Source organism: Martes martes (genome assembly GCF_963455335.1).
Source record: "Martes martes genome assembly, chromosome: 1".
Classification (NCBI taxonomy): Eukaryota; Metazoa; Chordata; class Mammalia; order Carnivora; family Mustelidae; genus Martes; species Martes martes.
Genome location: NC_137888.1, coordinates 107,840,110 through 107,863,861, shown reverse-complemented (window position 1 = coordinate 107,863,861; position 23,752 = coordinate 107,840,110). Strand labels below are relative to the sequence as shown.

The window sequence follows — 23,752 nt, the reverse complement described above, 5'->3', positions numbered from 1 at the left end:
ACAGTGTGGGCAGGGAGGCTGTCTTTCCCCAGCTGGGAGGAAGGTGGTCAAAACAGGAGCCTGCCTGGTTCGTGTTGATGGGCTCTGCTCGTTCTGGTGGGAGACGGAGTGCAGGGGGTGAGGCCAGGTTGGCGCTCTCAGGGAGGAGGCACAGAACACTCTGCTGGAGACATGACCCCAACAAGAGTCAGGAGACTCCTGTGACACACACACCTGTCCCCACCTGGCTCAATAACCTCATGCAGGACATGTCCCTCTCTGGGCCTCAGTTTCTCCATCTGCCTCTTACCACACAGGCTATTGCTAGGATACAATCATGGCTCTCACACCCCTTTTGACCACCATAAATATAAAGTTTATGATGAAATAGTCCTCACTAAGAGCAAAACTGTAAACTGCTAGCAGGAACTTTGTTCTAGAGGAATCAGATAGGGGAAGAGCCCTCTCTGGCTGCCCCTGGTCCAGCGGGGGAGAAAAGACACTTCTGCAACTAAACTGTGAAGGCATGACAGAAGTGGCTTCTGGAAATTTCAGGAGGGAGCACTTCCTATGGGGGAGGTCTCATGTAAACCTCCTGGTGACACTGGGTGGGGCCCAGCAGGGGCCACGGCCATCAGGATGGGCAAGGGGAGGGGACAGTGGGGTGATGGGAAAGTGTTTCCTGGGATGTTTTTCCAACTATTCCTGCTCCAAAGGGCTCCTGGAAGAGCCCCAAATGCACACATACAAAAGTTGAAGAGAATTGTACAAAGACACTCTACTGAGATGGTCCCCATCCCTTTCTCTAAGGAGTGCTTCTGACAGTAAACACTCAGTTGTTCACGAACTCAGAGATCATTACCACAGGGCTAGCCTGTGCCGCACCCAGAAGAAGGCATCAAACTAAGAGACTCTTAACAAAAGGGAACCGAGGTTGCAGGAGGGGAGGTGTGTGGAGGATGGGCTAGGTGGGGAATGGGCATTAAGGAGGGCACTTGTGATGAGCACTGGATGTTGTATGTAAGTGTTGAATCACTAAATTCTACTTCTGACACCAATATTACATCATATATTAACGAACTAGAATTTAAATAAAAATTTGAACAAAAATGTAAAATTTAAAAAGGAGGAAGAATGTTTTAAACTCTGTCCCCATCCTGAGGGAGTTTGCATCCCAGGAAGAGGGCAGGCTCATCATACAGTGGCGGTGAGGGGGGTGCCTACCCTGCAGGGGCCCAGAGAAGGGAGTCTCTCTTCCATGTATCTAAGAAGAAAGTCTGAAGCCAGCATTCAGGACCCTCTGGACTCAGATCCCAGCCCACCTACACCAGCTCCCTCAGCTCCATTCATGACCCTCAAACCCAGGAAAACTCTGCCTCTCATTCTTCTCTCAGGGCCAGGACTAGGACTGTTGCTTTGTCTTCAGATGCCAATATGGCTCAATGTAACATTATCACTGATCCTATCTTTATTTAAAATTTTGGTATTTCATTCAGGATAAAATCTTGCATTAATTATGGTTTTTAAAAGATATTGTTTTAATATTATTTAGCTTGTTACTGTATTTTTTGGTGTCCCCTCAAATGGTACACCTGAGGCAAGTGCCTCTCTTGCCTCATCTTCCAAATCCCAGCCCTGCTCTTCCCGTTTTCCTGCCCCCTCCCCAAGCCAAATCTACCCCTCACCCAGGCCTGGCCCAATGCCACTCCTCCACTGAGCCCTCAGACAGCACCCCCAGAAGGGGTGCTCTCTCCTGGCTGAACTCCCCAACCAAACACCCTAAAGGAGAAGGATTCTTACTGATCTCTGGATCTTAGCTAGAACTTGGCCCAGCGTAGAAATACAGCAAAAACCTGGCAACTGTTTGGTGAACAAAGGAATGAATGAATGAATGAGATCCCATTCTCTAATCTCTTCTAGAAACAAACATGAGAGGTCTTTCCCCAGATATAGACTCACCAAGCATCCCAGAGGATGGGGGGTTGGGCTGAATCTCCTCTGGGGAGATTTCTTGAATGATGTCCCACAGCTCCCAAGGCATCTGGGGCTTGAGGATGTAAAAAGGCTGGTCAGGATGCAGCTTGCGGTAGCTCTTATAGTTCTCAAAGAAGCTATAGTCAGGGCTCTGGTACCACTGAAAGAAAAGGAAATGGTCTCCTTAAGGAGAGGGAGGTGCCTTAGAGCCCCTTCCTCGGAGTGGATTCCAGACTTCTCCATGTCACAGCTCTCACCTGCTAGCAGAGGGGACACAGCACACAGCCTATGCTCCCAGTGAATTTTGAGCTTGGGGACCCTGGAACAGCTTCAGACTTCGGGATCACTCTCTGGGAATGCTCAATGGGGCCCTTGGCACCATCTGATCCCACCTCTCATTTTTAAAGGGCCGAAAACTGGGGCACAGCTTGCCACAACTGTGGGTTGGGAGCTCCTGTCCTGCCTCAGACACACTTCAGCTGTAAGTGAGATCCAAGCAAAACTGTGGAGGCTGAGGTGGCGAGGGTGTCAGTGATCACCAGAGCCTGTCAGCTCCTGGTGGGTCTGACTTCAGAATCCAGTGTCCCCAGGACAGTGCGCTCTGTCCTTCCACCATAACGCCATTCTCCTGCGACACTGCAGCCATACCAGGGAGAGGCCAGCTGACACGCATGACAAACAGCAAGGGCGCCATTCCGGAGAGGCTGGGGAGCCAACAGGCCTGAGACTCCCATCCTCTTCCCAAAAAAGAGTGCTCCACTTAGTAAACCAAGTTCGGGGACAGGCGACTTCCCCTCTCCACATTCTAGTCTCCTCACCTGTAAAAGGGAAGAAGCCATGCCTCTATCTACTTCCCTGTGTTGTTATGAGTGAAATGGAAAGAATTCTGGAAACCATAAGTAGGTCAAGCATGATGCTTCTGTCTTAGGAATGAGCAACTACTGTCTATTTCCTGCTGATTTGCTTCAGAAATAACTGTATTAGATGGACACGACCCCACCCCAGACGGTGAGAAATCCTGTCACTGTTACTCCTGAGCCAACCGTCATAGGAGAGAAAAACATGGCCCTGCGGGGCAAAGCACAGAGAGCACTGGTATCAGACAGGAATACTTCTGCGCCGCAAGTCCAGATGAAGTGCATTCCCCTCACGTGGAAAGAGACAGTCCTCAGGGGGGGCCCAGGTCAGCCATGACTTTCAAAACCCAGGAAAACTCAGGACCGTCTACGGACCAACAGAAGACTCAGTCCCTATTTCCCAAGGACACCCACTTACCTTTGGGATATCTGAATGGTAAACAGACGGGTCCCACACAATTAGGATTCCCTCATTGTACAAACTGTCTTTGAGGAAGCGCCCTTCAGTGGTGACCAGCTGCAGAAAGAAAGAGACAAACGGTCACCTGGATGCTCACGTGTAAATGTCCTGTGGTGAGTGATGACTGACAGGTGGCAAGTGCCACCCTAGGCACTTCGGTTCAGTGATCCAGGAGATCAGCTGTCAGATGTTCACCTTAAAAAGCACATGTTGCCCAGGCAGAAACTGAGAGAAACAAATGGCAGAACACAAATCAAGAACTACCTGAAAATGAAAGCAAGCATCACAGACTTCGTTCCCCACCTCAACCACTCACCATCCCAACGTGGAGATGTAATCAGAGTCACTGTATTATCTCAAGAATGACTAGGTACGACCCAGAGAGCAGCAACTTGCCACGAGCTTCTGAGCTACCCTGTTCCTTCATGCCTCTCCCAAAGGCACAGAAGCCTGAACAATATAATCCCACTTTCTCAGTGTATCTTTGAGACAAGAACTGTTGGTGCTGGGCCCACCCTGGCTGGGGATCGTGTGGCTGTACTGGGTGCTAAAGAGTCCCCAGGGAGTCACAGAATGCCAGCACGAGTATGGCCATGAGGTGAGTGAGCGTTCAGGGACAAACAACAGCAGGCCAAGCCACGGGTGTGAGGTGTGAGGAGAGGGACGATGTCCCAGACAAAAGAAACAATGTGTGCAAATTCCCAGATGTAAGAATATGTGGCAGAGACTGCTAGGTGTCACCCAATATGCATTCATTCTTTCTTCCTTGGAAACAAACATTTCTGTTTACCTCAACACATGGCCATCTAAAATAAAGATTATCTGAAATAAAAATTTCCCAACCTCTCTTACAGCTAAGCCTGGCCATGATAAAATTCTGGCCAAGGGTGTGTAAGCAAGTGTGACTTCCAGGAAGTGTCCTTCCTTGTTCATTTCTCCTTCCTGCTGGCTGAAGGTAGAGGTGATGGCTGGAGCTGGAACAGTCATCTTGGACCATGAGGATGAAGTCATGTGACTGAACGGTAAATGCACAAGGTAAGAGGAGCACAGGTTCCTGACACACTGGAATACCATAGCAACTCTGGAATGTCCACCCTTGGACTTCTTTTACATGGGATAGAAATACATTTTTCCCTTGTTAACCTTGTGTTGAGGGGTGGGCAGAGTGTTGTTGTCACAAACAGCCAAACCTAATTCTACTTAGTACCATGAGGAGCTTGTCTGGGAACTGCAGGTTGTCCAGTGGAGCTAGGTGTTAGAAAAATGTAGTCAGGGGCCGTGCCAGGGAGCTTCAGGTTTCTTCAACAGATTATGGGACCAGAGAAGGCTCTTAGGTGAGAAGGATGTAAACTGACCAGTGTTCTGGAACCTCTAGAGTTTGAGAGAAAGGGAGACCAGCTAGAAGCTGCTGCTGCAGCCTAAGAAATGATGGAGAAGGAACAAAGACCAGGATCTCCAACTGTCAGCTGTAGACCTCCAGACTCACTGGAAGTTGAGAGTGGAGCAAGGGGGGGTTAAAGGTGACTCCTAGACTTCAGGTCATCTCCTAAAATGAGAATGTGGAAAGAAAAGCAACTGGCATGTGCATATGGGGATCTGAAATTCAGGGTTGAGACAAGTGGCCTCAAGGCCCACAGCTGAGGGACCACAGGATCAAGGAATGTCTTCGGACATTAAGTGTGATCCTCTGTCTATGGGGAGTATTGTAAGTTCCGGCACAGGCATTCAGTCCTGCGGTCCAAAGGCAGGCTGGGCACCCAGTAGATGGGGCTTTGCAAGACAGACACAATCGAGCTGGTGACAGGGAGGCCCAGGGAGCAGCAGGTATCCTCCCACTAGTCTATACCTGTCTTCAGAGACACAATTCTACAACTCTGTTCCCTATTCCCAGCTCACTCCATCCCCTTCAAAGCAGCTGGTTCATAGAGAGCCTAAGTCTTTTCTTGAGCCACGCTTCTTTCTCTGCAGAGTACCAATGCCTGGTGATGTGTGCGCACTCGAGAGAATTAGAGATAACTGAGATTTTTAAAATGTCTCCTGCTCCTCTCCAGTCATCTTCTTAGTATACAAGAAAGAGGCCAGTGGCAGCAAGTTCTGGCACCCTAAGACTTTGCCAGCATCTGTGGCTTCACAGAAATCCCGAGAGCTACTTAAGTCCTCTCCTTTCTGTCAATGAAGAACAACAGTGAGAGTGACAGATGCCATCTGACCATGTTTATTCCAAGCCAGCTACGTTCACACATGATCTCAGCTCATCTTTGCAACCACCCCAGGAGGTAATTATTAATATGCCCATCTTATAAATAAGAAAGTCAACTCAGAGATGCTAAGAAACTCACCCAAGCCATACAGCTAGTAAGCAGGGGGTCTGAACTGGAGGTCTCCAGGGTCCACACTTCTGACCTACATACTGCACTGTCTCCCACAAAGCAGGTAGGGTGGGTCAGCCGTGGTGTCAGGAGGACAGGCCAAAGAAAGCAGTTATGAGGGACACAAACATGTCACAAGAACGTCGCTTCTTGTCTGAGTCATAGTAAGTCACACCTGGAAGACCCTCGAGGGCTGGACCCAAGTCTGTCATTTCCAGGTGGGTAAACTGAGATCCAAAGAAAAGAGAGACTTGTCCCAGGCTTCCAAGGGAGCCTGGGACAGAGCCAGAACCAGAGTCTAGAGACTGGCTCCTCCCCAGTGTTCTTTCTTTCCTCACAGGGCTGTATTCATAAACCACGAGGCATTTGAATAAGTGAGCACACGAGCGGGGCCTGAGCCACCCTCAATTCTCAACATATGGGGGGTTGGGGAGAGGAGGAGAGAGGGAGGTATTCACTCGAGCTACCTGATGAGGCAAATGACAAAGCATGAAACCGAGAAGGGGTGATGGTAAGGGCTAGTTTATCCCGAGAAGGAACAGAAAGTGACCACAGCCAGGACCTATGTGGGGACAGGGGAGAAGCTAGGCAGCACCCCTCAAGCTTAAATGGACACAGCTCTGAACTTACCATACTCATTCTGGTGGCCCTTACATGACATGTACAGATTTTCCTCAAACACAAGAGAACCTCAAACTGCTTGGGGAAGTGGGGCAGCGCTCTGTGTCTGACTCACTCTGTGGTCTTAGGAGGGCTGTTGCCCCTCTCCAGGCTCAGGTGCCTTGTTTCTAGGACAGGACCGCCCTGCAAGGCCATGCCCAGGTGGCCAGCCACACCTGGATGGCATCTCCGTCTGTCATTTTCCCGAGCTGTAGCACAAGACACTGGGGAGAGATCAAGGTCTTCTCAAATGCCCCTGTGCTTGACCTTGTGCAGAGTCCGACCCGAGTTCAGGGATCCCAGGAGCCTCACGATGAGGAAAGTAAGTCCCTGCCACAGCACCGGAGCCCCAGGGAACACCTGCCAGGAAAAGGCTACACCAGGGGGACGGGCGGTACTGTTACAGAAACCTGTTGAAAGTCCTCTCTCCAGTCACAAAGCAACACGTGCTCCCTGCAGAAAGTTAGAGGAGACAAGAACACACACATCTATATACATATAAGAGTAAGAAAACAACCATCAATCATTGCATTCTTCAGATATCACCTGTATGAATATGTTGGTCTTTTTTCTTCCCAAATCTTTTTTCCCTCAGTTATGGGCTGAACTGTGCCCCCTTCTCCCACCAAAATTCCCATGTTGAACCCCTAACCCCCTATGTGACTATTTTGGAGACAGGGCCTTCAGGGAGATCATTAAGGTTAAATGAGGTCACAAGGATGGGTCCCTAATCTTATAAGATTGATATCCTTATAAGAAAAGAGACACCAAAGATCTCTCCCTCCACACGTCCACAGAGGAAAGACCGTGTGAAGATGCAGCGAGAAGGATCCACAAGCCAGGAAGAGAGCCCTTATCAGAATCCAACCTTGATGGCACCCTGATCTTGTACCCCTGGCCTCCAGAATTGGGAGAAAATAAATCTCTGTTGTATAAGCCACCCCATCCGTGGCATTTTGTTATGGCAGGTGTCAGAAACTAATATGCCGTGTGTGTGTGTGTGTGTGTGTGTGTGTGTGTGTGTAGATACTGGTAACTACAGAGTCTAGACTTAGCTGTTTTGTTAAACTCACACAACAATCCAAGTCCAAGTCTTCTCGTATATCCCTCACAATATTTCCCAGCCCCAAACAGGGCATTAAAGGAAGCTCGGAGAAGTTACATAACTGACCCAGGATCACACAACAGGAGAGGGATGGAGCTAGGATACAAATCAAGGCCTGTCTGATCTTTTCCCACTGTACCCGACGACCTTCATTCAGAACAGTGAGGGATGAGGAAACAGTCTGCGTTCCAGCTGCCAGACTTGCAGCCTTGCCAGAGTGACAACGCTAGTTAGTGCCATAGGAAGACAAATAGAGGGGTAGCCGAGGTCCTGAGTAGATATGAAAAATGAAGGCCTGACCACGGTAAACCGGACCGGGATAGGAAGCAGGTTCTCTGACAGAGAGAAGGGCACCTCAAGTGGAAAGCCACCACAAACCCCAAATCAGAGGGGCCTCTGATTCTACCAGCATACCAGGAAGTCATCAAAAGAACCAAGAAGTATAAGAAGAAGTAATTTGGGGACGCCTGGGTGGCTCAGTCAGTTAAGCTGCTGCCTTCAGCTCAGGCCATGATCCCAGGGTCCTGGGATTGAGTCCCACATTGGGTTCCTTGCTCTGAGGGGAACCTGCTTCTCTCTCTGCCTCTGCCTGCCACTCTGCCTGTTTGTGCATGCTCTCTCCCTCTCTGACAAATAAATAAATAAATAAAATCTTAAAAAAAAAAAAAGAAGAAGAAGAAGAAGTAATTTGGAAAGTATTTAAATGTCCAAACAGAAGAGGTTACAAGAATAAGCTAGGAAACTGAGCCACCAAGGAGTATTATGCAGCTATGACAAAGAAAGAGGAAGAGCTCTATGAGCTGACAGGGAACGATTCCGAGAAGATACTGGGGGGAAACAGTGTAAAAGAGCTTACAGACACTCCCACACACACACACTACATTCTGTGTGAGAAAACAAGGGGAATTAAGAAAGCATATGTACGTCTGTTTGTCTTGACAAACACAAACACAGAAGGACAAATCAGAACACAGTGCAGGTGGCTGCCCACCACGGGTGCTGGTGGAACCGGGTGGCAGGAATCTAGGAGGGAGTTAATATGTCTCCGATTATACACTCCCGGAGAGTTTTGAATCTGGGGAGCATGTTAATATTCTGTGTGATTTCAAAAGAAGGAGGAAAAGAAAACCCCCAAACTGAAACAAAATGGATACAGCTGAGGTCCAAATGAATTCCACAAGCTCAGTGAAGAGAAACAGAAGGACTCATCCAGGTAACTTAGGGCTCCATCATGTGACTGCACCACCTCAGTCTCAGGCAGGGTGTGGGGGAAAACAACAAACCCAGCCTGAGCGCGCTCTGCTACGTTTGCTGGAGGGAGAGATGTGCAAAGCAATTTTCAAACTCTCTGAGGGATATCACCCACGTGAGCAAATAAAGAAACAGGTGAAGGTGTTAGAAGCAGGATTCTCACTATGGGAGGAGGGGAGTGCAAATATAGAATGCGGAAAGCAAGGGATACCTTATGTGGACAGACCGAACTCGGTCAGGGTCTGTCACTGCCAAAGCAGGCATGTCAGCAGGCGCACACATGCGTCTATGCAGAGGAATCTATGTGCACACGCAGGTGCATGTATGTATATAGTAAGTATATGGATGCATGTGTACCTGAACTGTGTGTGTACGGGTTTACATATGTGTACATACGTGCTCTGTTTCCTAGCTCTCCTGGCTGTAAGGGCCAAGAAGTGAAGATACCTCAGTAGGAGGCATGAACCACCCAACCCCCAGATGTTGGTTTCTAATACCAATTTTACTTAAAAGAGCCAAGACTCCTTGGAAAAAAATGACATATCCCAGAGCTAAGGTAGGTTAGTATGAGGAAATAAAACTTCCCTCCATATCTCGGTGTTGCTCCAAAAAGCCCTAGACTCCTGAACTCTTCATATACCGTCAGTATAAACTCTGGAGCTATTTGTCTAGTTAATTGCTTGCTCAGGTTTAAAACCTAATAAAACTTCTCTTATCTCCCCGAGAAGCTGAATGGTGATAGCCCAAATATCATCCCTATGTTAATAAAGAGATATGCTAAGGGACCAGGAAGACCAGTGCAGGAGGAAAGAGGCCCAGCAATTTACAGACAGCTCTCATTTCACATCAGAGTGTGTTTATATTTTAAAGGACTGGAGTAAGAAGGGGCCCCTTTGAGGAGGGGTAGATGACAGCCACCTCCTGCCTTTTATAAGCAGTGCATGTGTTGGGGGGGATCACTTACTTTTTGTCCCTTGCCTGTGGGGTATCTGGTTAGTCCTGTAGGATAATTGATCTGACTCTCATTGCATTGCCCTGGAAGTAGGGGTTTGGGCAAAGAGAGACTAGAGTACGTTCATTATCTACTGTAAAGTATGAAATAAAAAATCTGTCTCTGATCCAGAACACTGTGTATACCTATATTCCAGATAAAACTAATAAAAAGGAAGCATTTAAAACACGACAGATTAGGGGCGCCTGGGTGGCTCAGTTGGTTGAACAACTGCCTTTGGCTCAGTTCATGATCCTGGACTTCCAGGATCAAGTCCCGCATCGGGCTTCCAGCTCCATGGGGAGTCTGCTTCTCCCTCTGACCTTCTCCTCTCTCATGCTCTCTCTCACTCATTCTCTCTCAAATAAATAAATAAAATCTTAAAAAAAAATTTAAAATACAACAGATTAAAATGAATTGGAATATCTTGTTATGCCAGAAGATACCAGTGTTAAAAGAAAAAACATGATGAGGGCATGCATGTGGCAGGGAAACAAGAGCCAGCTTCAAGGAGCTCCCACTGGCCAAATCCAAGAAAATTTGAATGCCAAAGTAATTCAGAACAGTGATGAATTACAAACCATTGTTACCAATAAAAAAGAGAGAAAGAAAGGACGGGAAGGAAGGAGGATGTAAGTAGAGGAGAAGGGAGGGCTCTCACTCACAATAGAATTCTGAGCTCCAACCCAATGCCACAGAGCAGGGAAAGCTATAGTGAGAAGACCACCATTTGCAACCATCAGAGTAAAGACTGGTTCAGGCAAAAGTGAGCCATGAATGCTAAATACAGGAGGGAATTTTGATGAGGAGCAGAATTGTGGTACTGTATTAAAGTGTTCAACCATAGACTATATGGGAAAGAAAATAACTATGAAAGTGGACAAATCAGACAATACCTTATCCAGGTGATCAAAATTAAAATCAGCTGAGGGGCAGACAGACATTGGATCCCTTCCGCTGTGATGATCTTAGAAGGACCTGACATCCCAGCCAGCAATGTATGAACTGAATTTCATATTGAGAAAGCATAGGGCAAAACCCAAATGTATTTTTTTGAAGGACTTCATTCTTCAAAAATGCCAGTGCCTTAAAGGATGAAGAAAGGTTATGGAAGTATTCCAGATCAAAGGAGACACAACTAAGTGCACACTACTTAATCCTGGACTGGATCTTGGACCTAAAGAAAAAAAAAATATGCCATAAAAGACATTATTAGGCCAGTTAGCAAACAGATCTGTCTGGAATTCAGAAAGATTAAAGTATGTTATCACCATTAAAAAAAAAAAAAAAAACTATGTTATCACCATAAATGTAGGAAGTTGATAACTATACTTTGATTGTGTAAGACAACATTGTTGGAAATTCTTAGGATATACAGCCTAAGGTGTGTATTAATTTAGTCTATTCAGGAGCTACTATAATAAAATGCCAAAAACTGAGCACCTTAAATAGCAGACATTTATTTCTCATAGTTCTGGAGTCTGGGAAGTCCAAGATCAAGGCACCAGCATCCTTGGCTCCCCAATGAGAGTCCCCCTCCTGGCTTACAGATGGCTGCCTTCTTCATGTCCTCTTGAGAGAAAAGTGAGCTCTGGTCTCTATCTCTTCCTATGAGGGCACTAATCCCATCATAGAGGCCCCACCCTCGAGACCTCTTCTACATCTAGTCATTTCCCAAAGGCTCCATTGCCAAATACCACTGCACTGGAAGTTAGGGCTTCAACATATGAATTCAGGGGAGACACATTCATTCCATAACAGTCTGCCCCTGGATCCTCCAAAATCACCTCCTACTCACATGCAAAATAGGTTGATTCCACCCAACCTCCCCAATGTCTCCACTCATTCCAGCGTCAACTCTAAAATCTTAAGTCTTAAGTCTCATGTGAGTATTATCTAAATCAGATAAGAGTGAGACAGTTCATCCTAAAGCAAAACTCTCCTCCAACTGTGAACCTATGAAACCAGAAAAGTTATGTACTTACAAAATACAGTGGTGGGATCGCATAGGATAGACATTCCCATTACAAAAGGAAGAAATTGGAAGGAAGAAAGAGCTGACAGGTCCAAAGAAAGTCCAAAACCTAGCAAAGTAAATACCACTAGATGTTAAGGCTTGAGAAGATTCCTCTTTGGTTCAGTGCTGTGCCCTATGGACTCACGGGGGCAGTGATCCCACCTCTGTGGCTCTGAGCAGCTACCATCAGGCCTATTAAAACCAAGCCCCCCCTCCCATCTTTGAAAATAAGGATGCAGCCTTGACGATTTCTGAATCTCCTTTGGGATTATGCTTTTCTTGTCATGAAGAACAATGCCATTCACAGTCCAAGAGCTCTATAGTCCAGTCCTATAGGACCTAAGAGGCCCACAGCCTTCCTTCACTTCATCCCATATCCATCCCCTTCAGCTCAAGCTGACAGTGTTGACAGTGTTTCTGCTGGTGTGTTTGAGTAGGTCCATGGTTCACACCCTTGCCAATCTCCTTATCAAATGTTTTTGGGACCACCCCTTCGTTTCCTCTTCAGAACAAGCTTTCTCATTTTTTTTGCCATATAGAGAAGCCGAGAATTTTCCAAATCTTTAAGCTCTGTTTCCTTTATGCTAAACAATTCCTTTTTAAAAATTCATTTCTCTCTACTCACACCTCACAAAAGAAGCCAAACCAGTCCCTTCAACTTAGGAATCACCTCAGGTAAATCATCCAGTTTCTTTACTCACAAGTTCTACCTCCCACAAAACACTAGAACTCAGTTCAGACGAAATCTTTGTCACTTTAGAACAAGGATCACTCTTTCTCCATTGCTCAAGAACATGTTCCTCATTTCCATCTGAGACCTCACCAGCAGGGCCTTTATTATCCATAGTTATGCCAACATTCTGTTCACAATTATTTACATATTCTCTAAAAAGACAGAAGCTCTCTCTCTAGCTCTCCTCTACTCTTTTTGAACCCTCACCAAAATTTACCTTAGCACCTATATTTCTAGCATGTCCTTCAAGACTCCTCCAGCTTTTACCAATTACCCAGTTTCAAAGCCATTTCACATTGTAAAGTTTTTGTCATAGCAAAACTCCTCCTCTCAGAACCAAAAAAATCTTAGCTCAGGCTGCTATGACAAAATACCATAGACTGGGTGGCTTAAACAACATTTACTTCTTATGGTTCTGAAGGCTGAGAAGTCCAAGGTCAAAGTGCCAGCACATTTGGTTCCTGGTGAGGGTGCTCGTCTTGACTTGTAGATGGCCACCGTCCTCAAACGGCAGACACATCACGGGAGGCTCACACTCAAGTCCTCATCTAAATGTGTTTATCTCCCAAAGACCCCATTTCCAAATACAATCACATTGAAGGTTAGAGTTTCAACATACAAACTGGCAGGGCGTGGGGAACATAAACTTTTTACCCATAATAAGTATTTAGGAATTAACATGTATAATATATACAACTTACTCTCAGATGAAAAAAACATTACAAAGGATGAATAGAGCAGATAATACAGCAATGGGGTAAAAATAGTAAGTGACTCTGGATAAAGAGTATATGGGCATTCTTTGTAGTAGACATTGCAACTTTTTGAAAGTTTCAAAGTATTTCCAAATAAGTTCAAAAAAAATTTTTAAAGAATGTGGAGAAGTTTGGAGGCATCCCCTGAGTGAGCAGAAGGTTCTCTAGACTCTACTTCATTCAAAAAATATTGATTGCACATCTACTACATAATGGGCACTGGTCCTGGCACTCGGGTTTACGAGTGAACAAAACAGACAAATGCGTGTCCTCTCGGAGACCAAAGGTCCTGGTGGCAGAACTAGGCAACGAGTGAGATGGGCAATTAGGATGAGGGGAGTGAGAGACATGGATGGGGAAAGTGCCAGCAGAGAGCCAAGAGGGAGCCTGACCGGGCTGTGAGGAGGCCTTCGTGCTGCCCCGGGCCTGCCATTACCCTCTGTGCATTGTGCAGGCCACCTTCTGTTCCCAGGCCTGGGCCATCTCCTTTGGAAAATGAAATGCCCGATGAGACCCTGGGCTCCACAAGGGCAGGGAGCATGTCTGTCTCTGTTTTACTGCTGTTGTGAGCTGAATTCCAGCTCCCTTCACAGAGACTGGCACAGGGCAGGTGATCAAATAAGAACTTCCGGAATGAATTCATGACTTGTTGATCTTCAAAGTCCTTTTAAGCTCTGTGAATTCCAATATTGCTTGAATCACCACAAAGGATCTCCTAGCACATCAGACATAACATCAGATTCTACAGACATTAAAAAGGATAATGAGGGAAATAAATAGATCTTTTACAAAAAGATAATGAGGGAGTATTATGAACAACTTTATGCCAATAAATCCAATGACTTAGAAGAAATGAACAAATTCCTTGAAAGACACAAACTTCCAAAGCTCAGTCAAGGAACAGGTAACACGAACAGCCCTGAATCTACTAACATAACTGAATTTAGCTAAAAAACTAAAAAAGCTAAAAAACTTCCCACAAGGTAAATTATAGGTCCAGGTGGCTTTACTGGCAAACTCTACCAAACATTAAAAAATAAAGGGGGCAGATACCAATTCCATACAAACTCTTCCAGAAAAATTGGCAAACCAACCTCGATCCAAATCCCACCTCTATTGTATCCTTTCTGCCACTGTCTGAGCAACTCACTCTGACTCTTTGAACCTTGGTGTCATCACAGAAAATGGGGGTTGGTGATCATATGTCACAGCATCGTCCTAAAGGTCAGATGAGATAAGATATCTATGGGCCTCAGACAGAAGAAGTAGGGAACAAGTGGCACCCGCTGCGGTCTCAGGATAAGCCCCGCAGAGCGATCTGAGAAGGTCCCCGCCGAAATCCAATTAGGACACCCTGTTGTCACGCATGGGATATGGGCTTTCTCTCCTCAACCTGGAAGACAGCTTCTTAGGCAAACCTACCATAGCCTTAAATGAAATCTTTGCAGGATGGAGATTTCCCTCTTCACTCACCACCTGGAAGAGAAGCCGAGGAAGGGGGTACCCTCCCAAACCCAAGAGACTTTTCAGGGATCCTCCATGCTCTCTCTTCTTAATTGCTGCCACCTACCAATTTGGAGGTCATACCTATTCTTTACCCACACTCTGCAGCCCCAAAGTGGCCAGCATGGCCTGGAGTTCCTGCTCTGTTCCTCTGGCTGGTTCCTTCCTCTGCTCTCCTCACACCAGGCCTTCTTTGCTCAAGCCTCCTCTAGGGACACCCTTCTCCCTCAGCCTCCTGACAAAAGGCCTCCCTTTCTCTGCATCCTACTTTGCAGCCCTTTCATCCTTCACTACAAACTACAAATGGCCTCTGGCTACACCTTTCTTAGCCTTCTTCCCTTCTGACTCCCTCCCATGGGGCTTGATCCTCGGCAGGGCTTTGGGTCAACCCCTCCTCCCCATCACTCACTTACTGTCCCCTCTCTTCACTATATTCAGTTTCTCCCTCTGTCAGCTGGTTTCTCCGCATTGACTTAAAAAAAAATTTTATGGTGGTAAAATATATGTAACAAAATGTACCATTTCCACCATTTTGAAGTGTACAGCTCAGGGACGTGCTGTTATAAAACCATCACCGCCCTCCATCTCCAGAACTTCCTCCTCTACCCAGACTGGAACTCTCTAACCATTAAACAACGATTCCTCGCCACCCCCAGAGCCCAGAAACCACCGTTCTACTCTCTGCCTGTGAATCGGCATGTGAATCTGTCATGTCATACGGTGTGTGCCCTCTTGTGACTGTCTTCCCATTGCCTTCTAAATGTACTCAAGTCTCTCCAATCTAAAAAAAAAAAAAAATGAAAGGAACAGAAACTGGCCCTGGAACCCAAGACTCTCTACAGCGCTAGCCCTACTTCTCTTCTGTCCTTCTTGAAAGAACGATCCGCAGTGGCCTTCCCCCACACACTCCTGACCCTGCGCTCTGTGTGGCTTCTGACTTCACCGCTTTCCCAAACAGCTGCTGCCAAAGGTCACCGATGGCCTCCCTGTTGCCGAAGAGAGAACGGCGCTTCTCAGTCCTCACCTCAGTGGGCCTCAGCAGCATCGGGCGGTGCTGACTAACCTCCTCTTTCTGTCTGTTACCCAAAGCCCCTGTGTAGAATTTCTGTCTACACCCTGTCCCTCACGTTCTCCTTCAGCCCAGCTGTTCCACTGCCTCACAGATAAAGATGACTGGCAACTTCTCCCCTCTGGCCCAGAGCTGTCCACTGAACTCCAGCCCCGTTTCATCAGCTGCCCACTTAACATCTCTTCACAGTATCTACGGGGCAGCTCAGATCATATCTAGAACCACAATTCTTACCCCACCCTCCTCTCTGACCCTTGCCTACACAACCCAAAATGTCTCCAAGCACTGGTAATCCCAGTGACTCCAGCCGGCCAGCCACGTGAGCCAGAAACCCAAGAGTACCGGCGGCCCCTCTCCCTTCACCCCTCGCCACAGACCCACTAACGCCTCTGGACCACACATGCCAAATAGCTCGCAAATCCACTCTGTTCTCACCTTCACCCGCATTTCTCCTGTGCAGCAACTGTGAGCATTTCCTTGCGAGAGCCTCCTGACTGTGTCTCTCCACGGACACAGGGTCACTGAGCAGATGGACGCCAGCAATGTTTGCAGAGTGCGAGTCTGGTCATGCCACAGAGATTATCTCCTGACCACAGCGCCAGGATATGGCTCCTCTGTAACCTCAGCCTCTGTGCTCACCACACACCCCCCACATACTCCCCTGCCCCCTCCCACGCGTGGCCTCACTAGGCTGTTGTCTCTTCAGGAGAGGCCCTAGCCCTTCTCATCCTCTACGCCTACATGACTGTCTCACCTCCTCAAGGCCCCTGACATCCCTGACCAGGGGAAATTTCCCCCTGGGGGCTGTGGGAGCACCTTAATCCTGTCCTTTGTAGTTCTCTGTTACAATGTCTATCTCTCTACGTGATGACTGATTGTAGCTGTGGGCGGTGGCCCGTGAAGGGGCCCAGCCCTCTGGGCTCACCACTGTATCCCCCAAACCCATCTGAGTGTCGGCCCACAGGAACATGAGAGCAGCTATCATCCAGTGACGTAAGTCCTGGGTACTCGGTGCTCTGCACGGTCTTCTGGCTCACTCCTCCTGACCTGTGCTGTGAAGAAGGTACTGCTCTTCTCCCTCTCCACGCATGAACAAATGGAGGCATAAGGAACTTCCGCCTGATCATTTAGCTATTAAGAGGCAGAGCCGGGGTTTCAACCCCAGGCAGGCTGACTGGAGATCTATGTACTGACTACCACCTTCTACTCAGTACTGTCCATATTTGTGAAAGGGGGAAAGGGAGAGAGGGAGGGAGGTAAGGGTGGATATTCAGGTAACACTTTACATGGAAGTAGAGGTTACGCTGTAGCACTTCGTGAGGATTTCTCTGGGGCATGAGAAGGAAAAGGAGAAAGTAGGGGAAGCTCCTCCCACCTCCTGTGCCTGATTTTCTAGACTTGCCAGAGTCCAAGCAGCCATGAAGCTCCAGCCTCATCTCCCTCTATAGGGCAACACAAATCCGTCCTCACCCGCACGCCAGTCAGACCTGTTTGGATGTCTCCCTCATTTCCTGTGTGTCTCTGTCCTGCCAATACCACTTCTTAGAACGTCTCCCTCTTCCTGTTTCTCCAAATCCTGCCCATATTTCAAAGTCTAGCTCTGGTGCCACGTCCTCCAGAGAGTCTCTTGCTAACCAATCTATTTCTTTTAATCTGCCCTCTTCTACTTTATAATAAAAGTAATATAAAAGCCCCAAATGTAAGGTTGGATAATAAATAAGAACTGAAAGCATATAGAGTCGACTCAGTCAGATGTTACAGTGACAGAAAATGATATCATCTTCAAGGAGTTGAGAAAGAACAGAAAACAAGATGGCAGCCACCTGCAAAGAAGTTTAAGTTCATCAATCCAAGTTCCTTCATACAAGGGTTCCTAGGACTGTGGGCCTCAGATGGAAATTGGGCCATGCAAGAAGCAGCTTCTTCCCAGCTGGTGAGTTCCTGAGGGGCAGGCAGTGAAACGGAAGTAGAGCCTTGTGGCAGAGGAGGGGAGAAATGAGGGTGTACTGAAATAGTGCTGAAAGGGCACTTACGATCACTCCCAGGATGTGCTCCATGCCCATGGAGTCCTAGGCAGTGTACAGAGCCTGCACATTGACAGAAGAACACCCAAACTTTACATATTTATGCAGAAAACAATAAACATGGATGGTCGTGAGTGAGGTGAATGGGTTTGCAGACCTCTCACGCTAGTTTTGATATATGTGTCACCCAGTTTTGTTTTGTTAAAATCTATTAACAGAACTTTGTGGCAGGAGTATTTCTCAAGTCCCCATTAGTTTTGAGAATTCAGCATATGCTACCTGGAAATACTTCAGGAACTAACTCTCAAGGGGAATTCATGAGGCAATACGTGAATTCAAGTGCCATGTCACATAGCATCATCTGGTGATGAGGTCTCACAATACTTGCATACTATTTTACAGCTTCTCAAACACACCCACATTCACTACTTCGCTTACTTTTCCCAGCATCCCTCACTCTGATATTCTCTGCCATGTTGTCCCTCGTGCAATGTTCCAGGAAAAACCTGGCAGCTATAGGGACAGCAGAACTCTCCTTTCTCAGGACACTGGACAACTCTGTTAATGCCACCTGATGCCATAGGGGCTTTCTCATGAACACATCAGCAGGTTGGGTCTTGGACTCCAGGACTCAGCAAGGTCACAGGACTTAATTAACTTAGCGTCTCTGATGTGCCCTCAGCAGGTGGGGTCTACATTAGAGCCCACACTGTGGTCCTTCTCTCACTATAGATCTGCACAGAAGAAATTTTACCTGAGAGTTCATCAGGCGAATGGTGGTTTTCGTGCCCACGTCTTGTTGGAAACTGGCTGTGGGCGCCCCATTAAACCTCAGGACTGCGTCATGATCATCTATAAACCATAAGGAAACAGAAGAGAGGTGATGAGCACCAGCAACATGCAGAAACAGAGGAAGGTCTGGAGGAAGAGAGGGCAGGAAGAAGGGGAGGGGCAAGAGAATCATACTTCCCACTCTTTATCCCATCAGGATCCCCATCAGAGGGGAAAATGATCATATTTGTAAGGGGCAATCTGGCACAGTTTGTAGACCGGGCATGACTGCCTGCTTGCCTGGCCACTGCAGAAGATAACGAGGCTCGTATCAAGCACCCCTGAAATTCCTTCCATGACTCCAGCAAGCCTGCGTATGGCAGAGGGGTAACCCAGGCTGGCGTGCTGCCTCACATGGGCTCGCTACCCCAGTCACCAAAGGAGCAACCCAAATATTTTCTTAGTGTAATGAGTAGGTCATACTTCCATCCCTGTCAGAAAAATGACGCTACCATAAGCTCAGTGTCACCCGCAAGTGCAAAGTCCTCACAGCCCTCTGAGAAGCTTGCAGCACTCAGCAAATCAGAGGGATTTACTGTGGTTTCCAAGACAACGCCCTGAGTGTGCCATTAGGAACCTGAGGCCCAGGAAGGGTCACAAGCCTGGGTGGTGGCAGAGATGGAAAAGGAGTTCACAGATCAAAACTGAATCCCACATTTGTCTACTGAAAAAGAAAAACCCTTTTGTCAGAAACAAGGTCCTAAATCCAGGCAAGATCAAACAGACCACGTTTTTAAAAATCCATTCACTTCCTGGCTCTAGTTCCCTCTCCCGGTAGCTGTTTCAGCAGAGTTTGGAAGACTTGGAGAAGTTTCTCTCTGTGTCACTGACCAATCTCTGGGAGAGAGAACTAAGTTGACTTTTAAGTTCTCTCTCAACCTTCAGCCAGCCTCCTAGGAGTTCATCCCAACCTGAATTGATCAAGCAAGTTTGGGGCTCACCACTGAAATCTGCCCAAGTTTGGGAGGTCAGGCCAATTTTCTGTTGTTCTATTTCCCTCTCTGTGGGAAATTTATCTGGGGTGGTTCTTCATTCACAAAGGTGACATCAGAAGGTGGGGGGGTGGAATTTGGCTCAATACAAGACGATTTGGAAAAAAGTAACCACAGAATTAAGGGATGAAATCCTCCCTCTTTATTTCATTTCTAACATATGTTTTAAACCTCGGGACTCTAGACATATCATCTAGTCACAAAAACAACCCTATCTCAATCCTAGGACAAATTTCATCAAAATGGTTTGAAAGTCACATGGGATGTGCATAGTCCAGACTTTATCAGCTTATAGGGCCAGTACCCTGAAGTTCAAAGAGGGCAGAAGGTGCATCTTTACACAACTTAGATTGCAACATGTCAGTCCATATCAGTCACTGGCTTCAAAAGTGACCAGCAGTAATCACACCAGAAACGCAGATGTATCAGAAGCTTCACTGGGTCAGCTTCCCCATTTCACAGGTGAGCAAATTATTAATGTGAGCATCCCCAGACCAAAACATGGCAAAGTCAGATGGAGTCGCTGAGAATAAAAGTCACCGAATAAAAGCACTATTTACAACGTTGTAGATAGGATTTCAAGAAATCATTAAGGAATGGCCAATATCGCAGGGTCAGCTGCAAAAGCGCCACCACTACTCCTCAAACCTGATAGGGCCAGAAAAGCGGGGGCCCTGAACTGAAGACGGCCACCCATGGGGAATGGTGGCCCTAAGGAAAACACGACTCCTGCTAAGTAAGGTCCAGCTGGAAAGAAGAGAAAACCCCATCGTCTCTTTCCTCCTTCCCTCTGACTTCTCGGCCTTAAGGAAAAGAGAGAGAAAGCAGACCTCAGACAGAAAGTTTGCTTGAAAGGAGCTGAACTGTGAGCCAAGGGAAAGCAGCAGCTGATGGTATTCTGCAAGGAGAGAGCTGGGGGGACACTGACTTCACTCTCCTCCTTCTCAGGTTTGGAGAAGCACATCTATTGTCTGGTGCCAAATAAAAGCCAGAGGGCCAGGAAGCCCAGCTGACACAGTCACCAAATTCAATCTCCCAGGGCACAGAGTCCGACAGAAAAGGGAAGAAGGAGCTTGGGCTTGGAGGGGTAAATGGAGAACGCCCAGCACAGGAGGCTGACAATCCACCCTTACTGACCATAAGAAAAGAAAAAGCTTTTGTTCACTCAACAAATACGGATTAAGCATCTCCTCCCCATAGTTCTACATGCTGGAGACAATGGCCCTGAACAAGAAAGACAAGTGCCTGCTGTCAGAGATCTTGCAATCTACAATAAGGAAGGAGCCAATAAATACAACCATTACCCTTGAGATAATGACAAACCATGACCGATGTTATGGCACAAATAAATCCAGTGGTGGGACCGAGACACCGAGGGACTCTCCTTTGGAGACCCTGAGGATTCAGGACACGCCTCGGAGCTGAACCCAAAGGAGGGCCGAGCACGGGAAGGGTCCAGGGAAGAACATTCCAGCCGGAGGAGGTAGCACTGTCGGGACACCCTAGGCAGTAAGGACTTGGCTGGAGACAAGTGAGTGAGGGGAAGACGAAGACAAGATGGCGCTAAAGAAGCTGGCAGGAACCAGGCCACACAGGCTGTGGAGGCTAGGTATGAAGTTTGGACTTTATTTTAAGGAAAAAAAAAATCAGACAAAGAAGGAAACTTGCAAATAGGCCACTAAGTTGGCCTCACAGAGAAAGAGAAACACATCCTTGTCAGCCAAATTGTCCTTTGCTGTTGATGGCTGAAGAGGTTCTGAAATCAAGTGGGCCTCCAGGAAATCACCAGGAGAAATCAAGAGGTTCTGGGAGCCCAGCAAGCGAGCCTTTGCAAGGGGAAGGCTGCAGAAAACGGGGACCACCACTTCTGATGAACTTAGAATTAGAGGACAGAAAAAGACACAAATTAGAAAATGCAGAAATAAAGGCACTACTATAGGCACAGGATATGATTCCATGCCTAGACTACTCAACAGAATCTGCTCCTTAATAAATTCATCAATATACCAGAATCCGCTGTCTGCGGGTATAGTAGTAACTCTAAATAGCTGGAAATTGTTATGAAAGAAATTTTATCACAACTTAGACCAAGGTTGGTTTTTTTTTTTAATATTTTCAAAGTAGCTTAATGAATCATATAATCATATTTGGAAGGCTAAATTCTGGTCCTGGTTAGGAAAACTTGATATAATAGAAATCAGGGCTGGGAAATTATGACCTGAAGGCCAAATCTGGCCCATTCTCCATTTTTGTAAATAAAGTTTTATTGGAACATAGCCAGGCCCATTCAGTTATGACGGCCTAGTTTGCTTTTGCACGACAACAGCAGAGCTGAGGAGCTGTGAGAGACACTATATTCCTCAAAACCAAAAATATTTGCTGTCTGGCCCTTCACAGAAAATGTCTGAAGACCCCTGATATAAACAATCATATTGTTCCCTGATATAAACAATCATATTGTTCCACAACCCAACATGTCTTTCTTCTCAGTCCTCACTCTGTACGAGAACTCCATCTGCCCCAAACCTGCCCCAACTCCACTCCCCTTGCCTTCCATCATATGTCCTACACCTGCTTCTCCCCGGTCCTTCTCACTGGCCTTCTGAATGTCTCTGCCTTCTCTGTGCTTTTCCCTGTCTCTTAAATGTACACTTTCCCTAGGCTTTATCCTCAGCCCTCTCTCCAGGCTACAACTGTCACCCCGGCACAAATGATTCCTCAATCTCATCTACCCCTGCCTGACCCTTCCCGGGAATCAAACACCCAACTGCATAGATAACTACTCAGGGAAATCCACAAATAATTCAGATTCAGCACCTCTGAGACAGCACCTGTCCTCCTTCGAAAGCATGCTCCCCTGTGATACGAGATGGCCTGCTTCCAGGCTAGAAACCCTGACTCCTGCCTGTCACTCAAGGTCACTTCTAATTAGGCACCAGTTTCTGTCTCTTCTCAAATCAGACACATTCTTTCCACCACCACGATCACTGCTCAAACAGACCTGGCACTTCTCACCCAGAAGTGGCAGTAATCCCTAATAACAGATGACATAGCAGTCCCCATAGGCAATGGGGTTCAGAGAAATGAGAAATCTCTCCAAAACGTACATGATCCCAACACTTGCTCATTCAAAACCCTTCTAGGACTCTATGGCTTAAAGAATGAAATCCAAAGTCTTGATTGTGACCAGCGACATTCCGTAGGAGCTGACTCCTGCCTACCTTTCTGGCCATAGTCCTCCTCAGTCCCCTTCACCCTGCAGGGTCCCACATCCCAGCCCAACATACTCTGTCCTTTGTCCCCATGCAGCTTTGCTTCTTGCATTTGCCTCAACTCAGAACGTGCTTCTCCTTTCCTGTAGGAGAGCAAGTAAGCACGAATATCACGGGTCTTAACATCACACTCGAAATTTTATTATAATGCTACAACCATGACAGGCACAAGAGCAGAGGGGAAGACTGTGTGGGCCTTGGAGTCAAAGGACCCAGTTTCAAGTCCTAGTCCGCTATTTACCCCTTGTGTAATCTCTGAGCCTCGACACTTAGGTCACCAGTTCAACAGGAACAATAATTGTCCCCACATCACAGGATTCCCGGGAAGACTAAAATGCAAGGCATGCTGGGAGCACAGCAGGTGCACGGTAAGCATGACTCCTGTTGCTTATGTTTTAGAAAAACACTATTGTTTGAAATGAAAACACAAACAAATCTAAGATATCTTATGGGTACATGTACTAAAAATAATTGAAAATGGCTGTGCCCACCTCCGGCTGGTTTGAGGGACTGCTGGAGACACATCCCATCATTTCGATCCCTCTGGTAAACAATTCTGCCATGGACAAAAAGAGCCACAAAACTTATCTGCCTTTGGTCTTCTAGCCCCACAGCTGTGGATAGTTCCCCTGAGGCATTTAAGTCATCTGCACAAAAACCCTGTTAGCAGTACAATTTGTAAGAGCAAACAATTTGAAACCATCCAATACACTCAATAGTTCACAAGAAACGGGACAAATTGCAAGTAGAGGGGAAAGGCCACGGGCCTGGCACACTGCCTGGTACTCCCAGGCCTTCAGCAAAGGGCCTTCCCTGTCTCTTTCCCCTTTGTATTCTAAGCTCTGGCTCTGAGTGGTTGAAAGCCCCATGAATGAATAAAAGAATGAACGAATTCCTTAAAACATTTGTT

General features: G+C 47.0%; 1 protein-coding gene across 6 annotated transcripts in view; it reads right to left on the bottom strand.

The window, feature by feature from the left end:
- Window positions 1-23,752, bottom strand: part of ST6GAL1 (ST6 beta-galactoside alpha-2,6-sialyltransferase 1) — a 118,062-nt gene that overhangs the window by 3,373 nt on the left and 90,937 nt on the right. For all 6 annotated transcript variants that reach the window (XM_080809686.1, XM_080809687.1, XM_080809688.1 and 3 more), the window contains 3 exons: window positions 18,502-18,599; window positions 3,229-3,327; window positions 1,939-2,113 (listed from right to left, as the gene is read on the bottom strand). In XM_080809686.1, coding sequence (XP_080665812.1) covers window positions 1,939-2,113; window positions 3,229-3,327; window positions 18,502-18,599 — 372 coding nt within the window. The remainder of the gene's footprint in view (window positions 1-1,938; window positions 2,114-3,228; window positions 3,328-18,501; window positions 18,600-23,752) is intronic.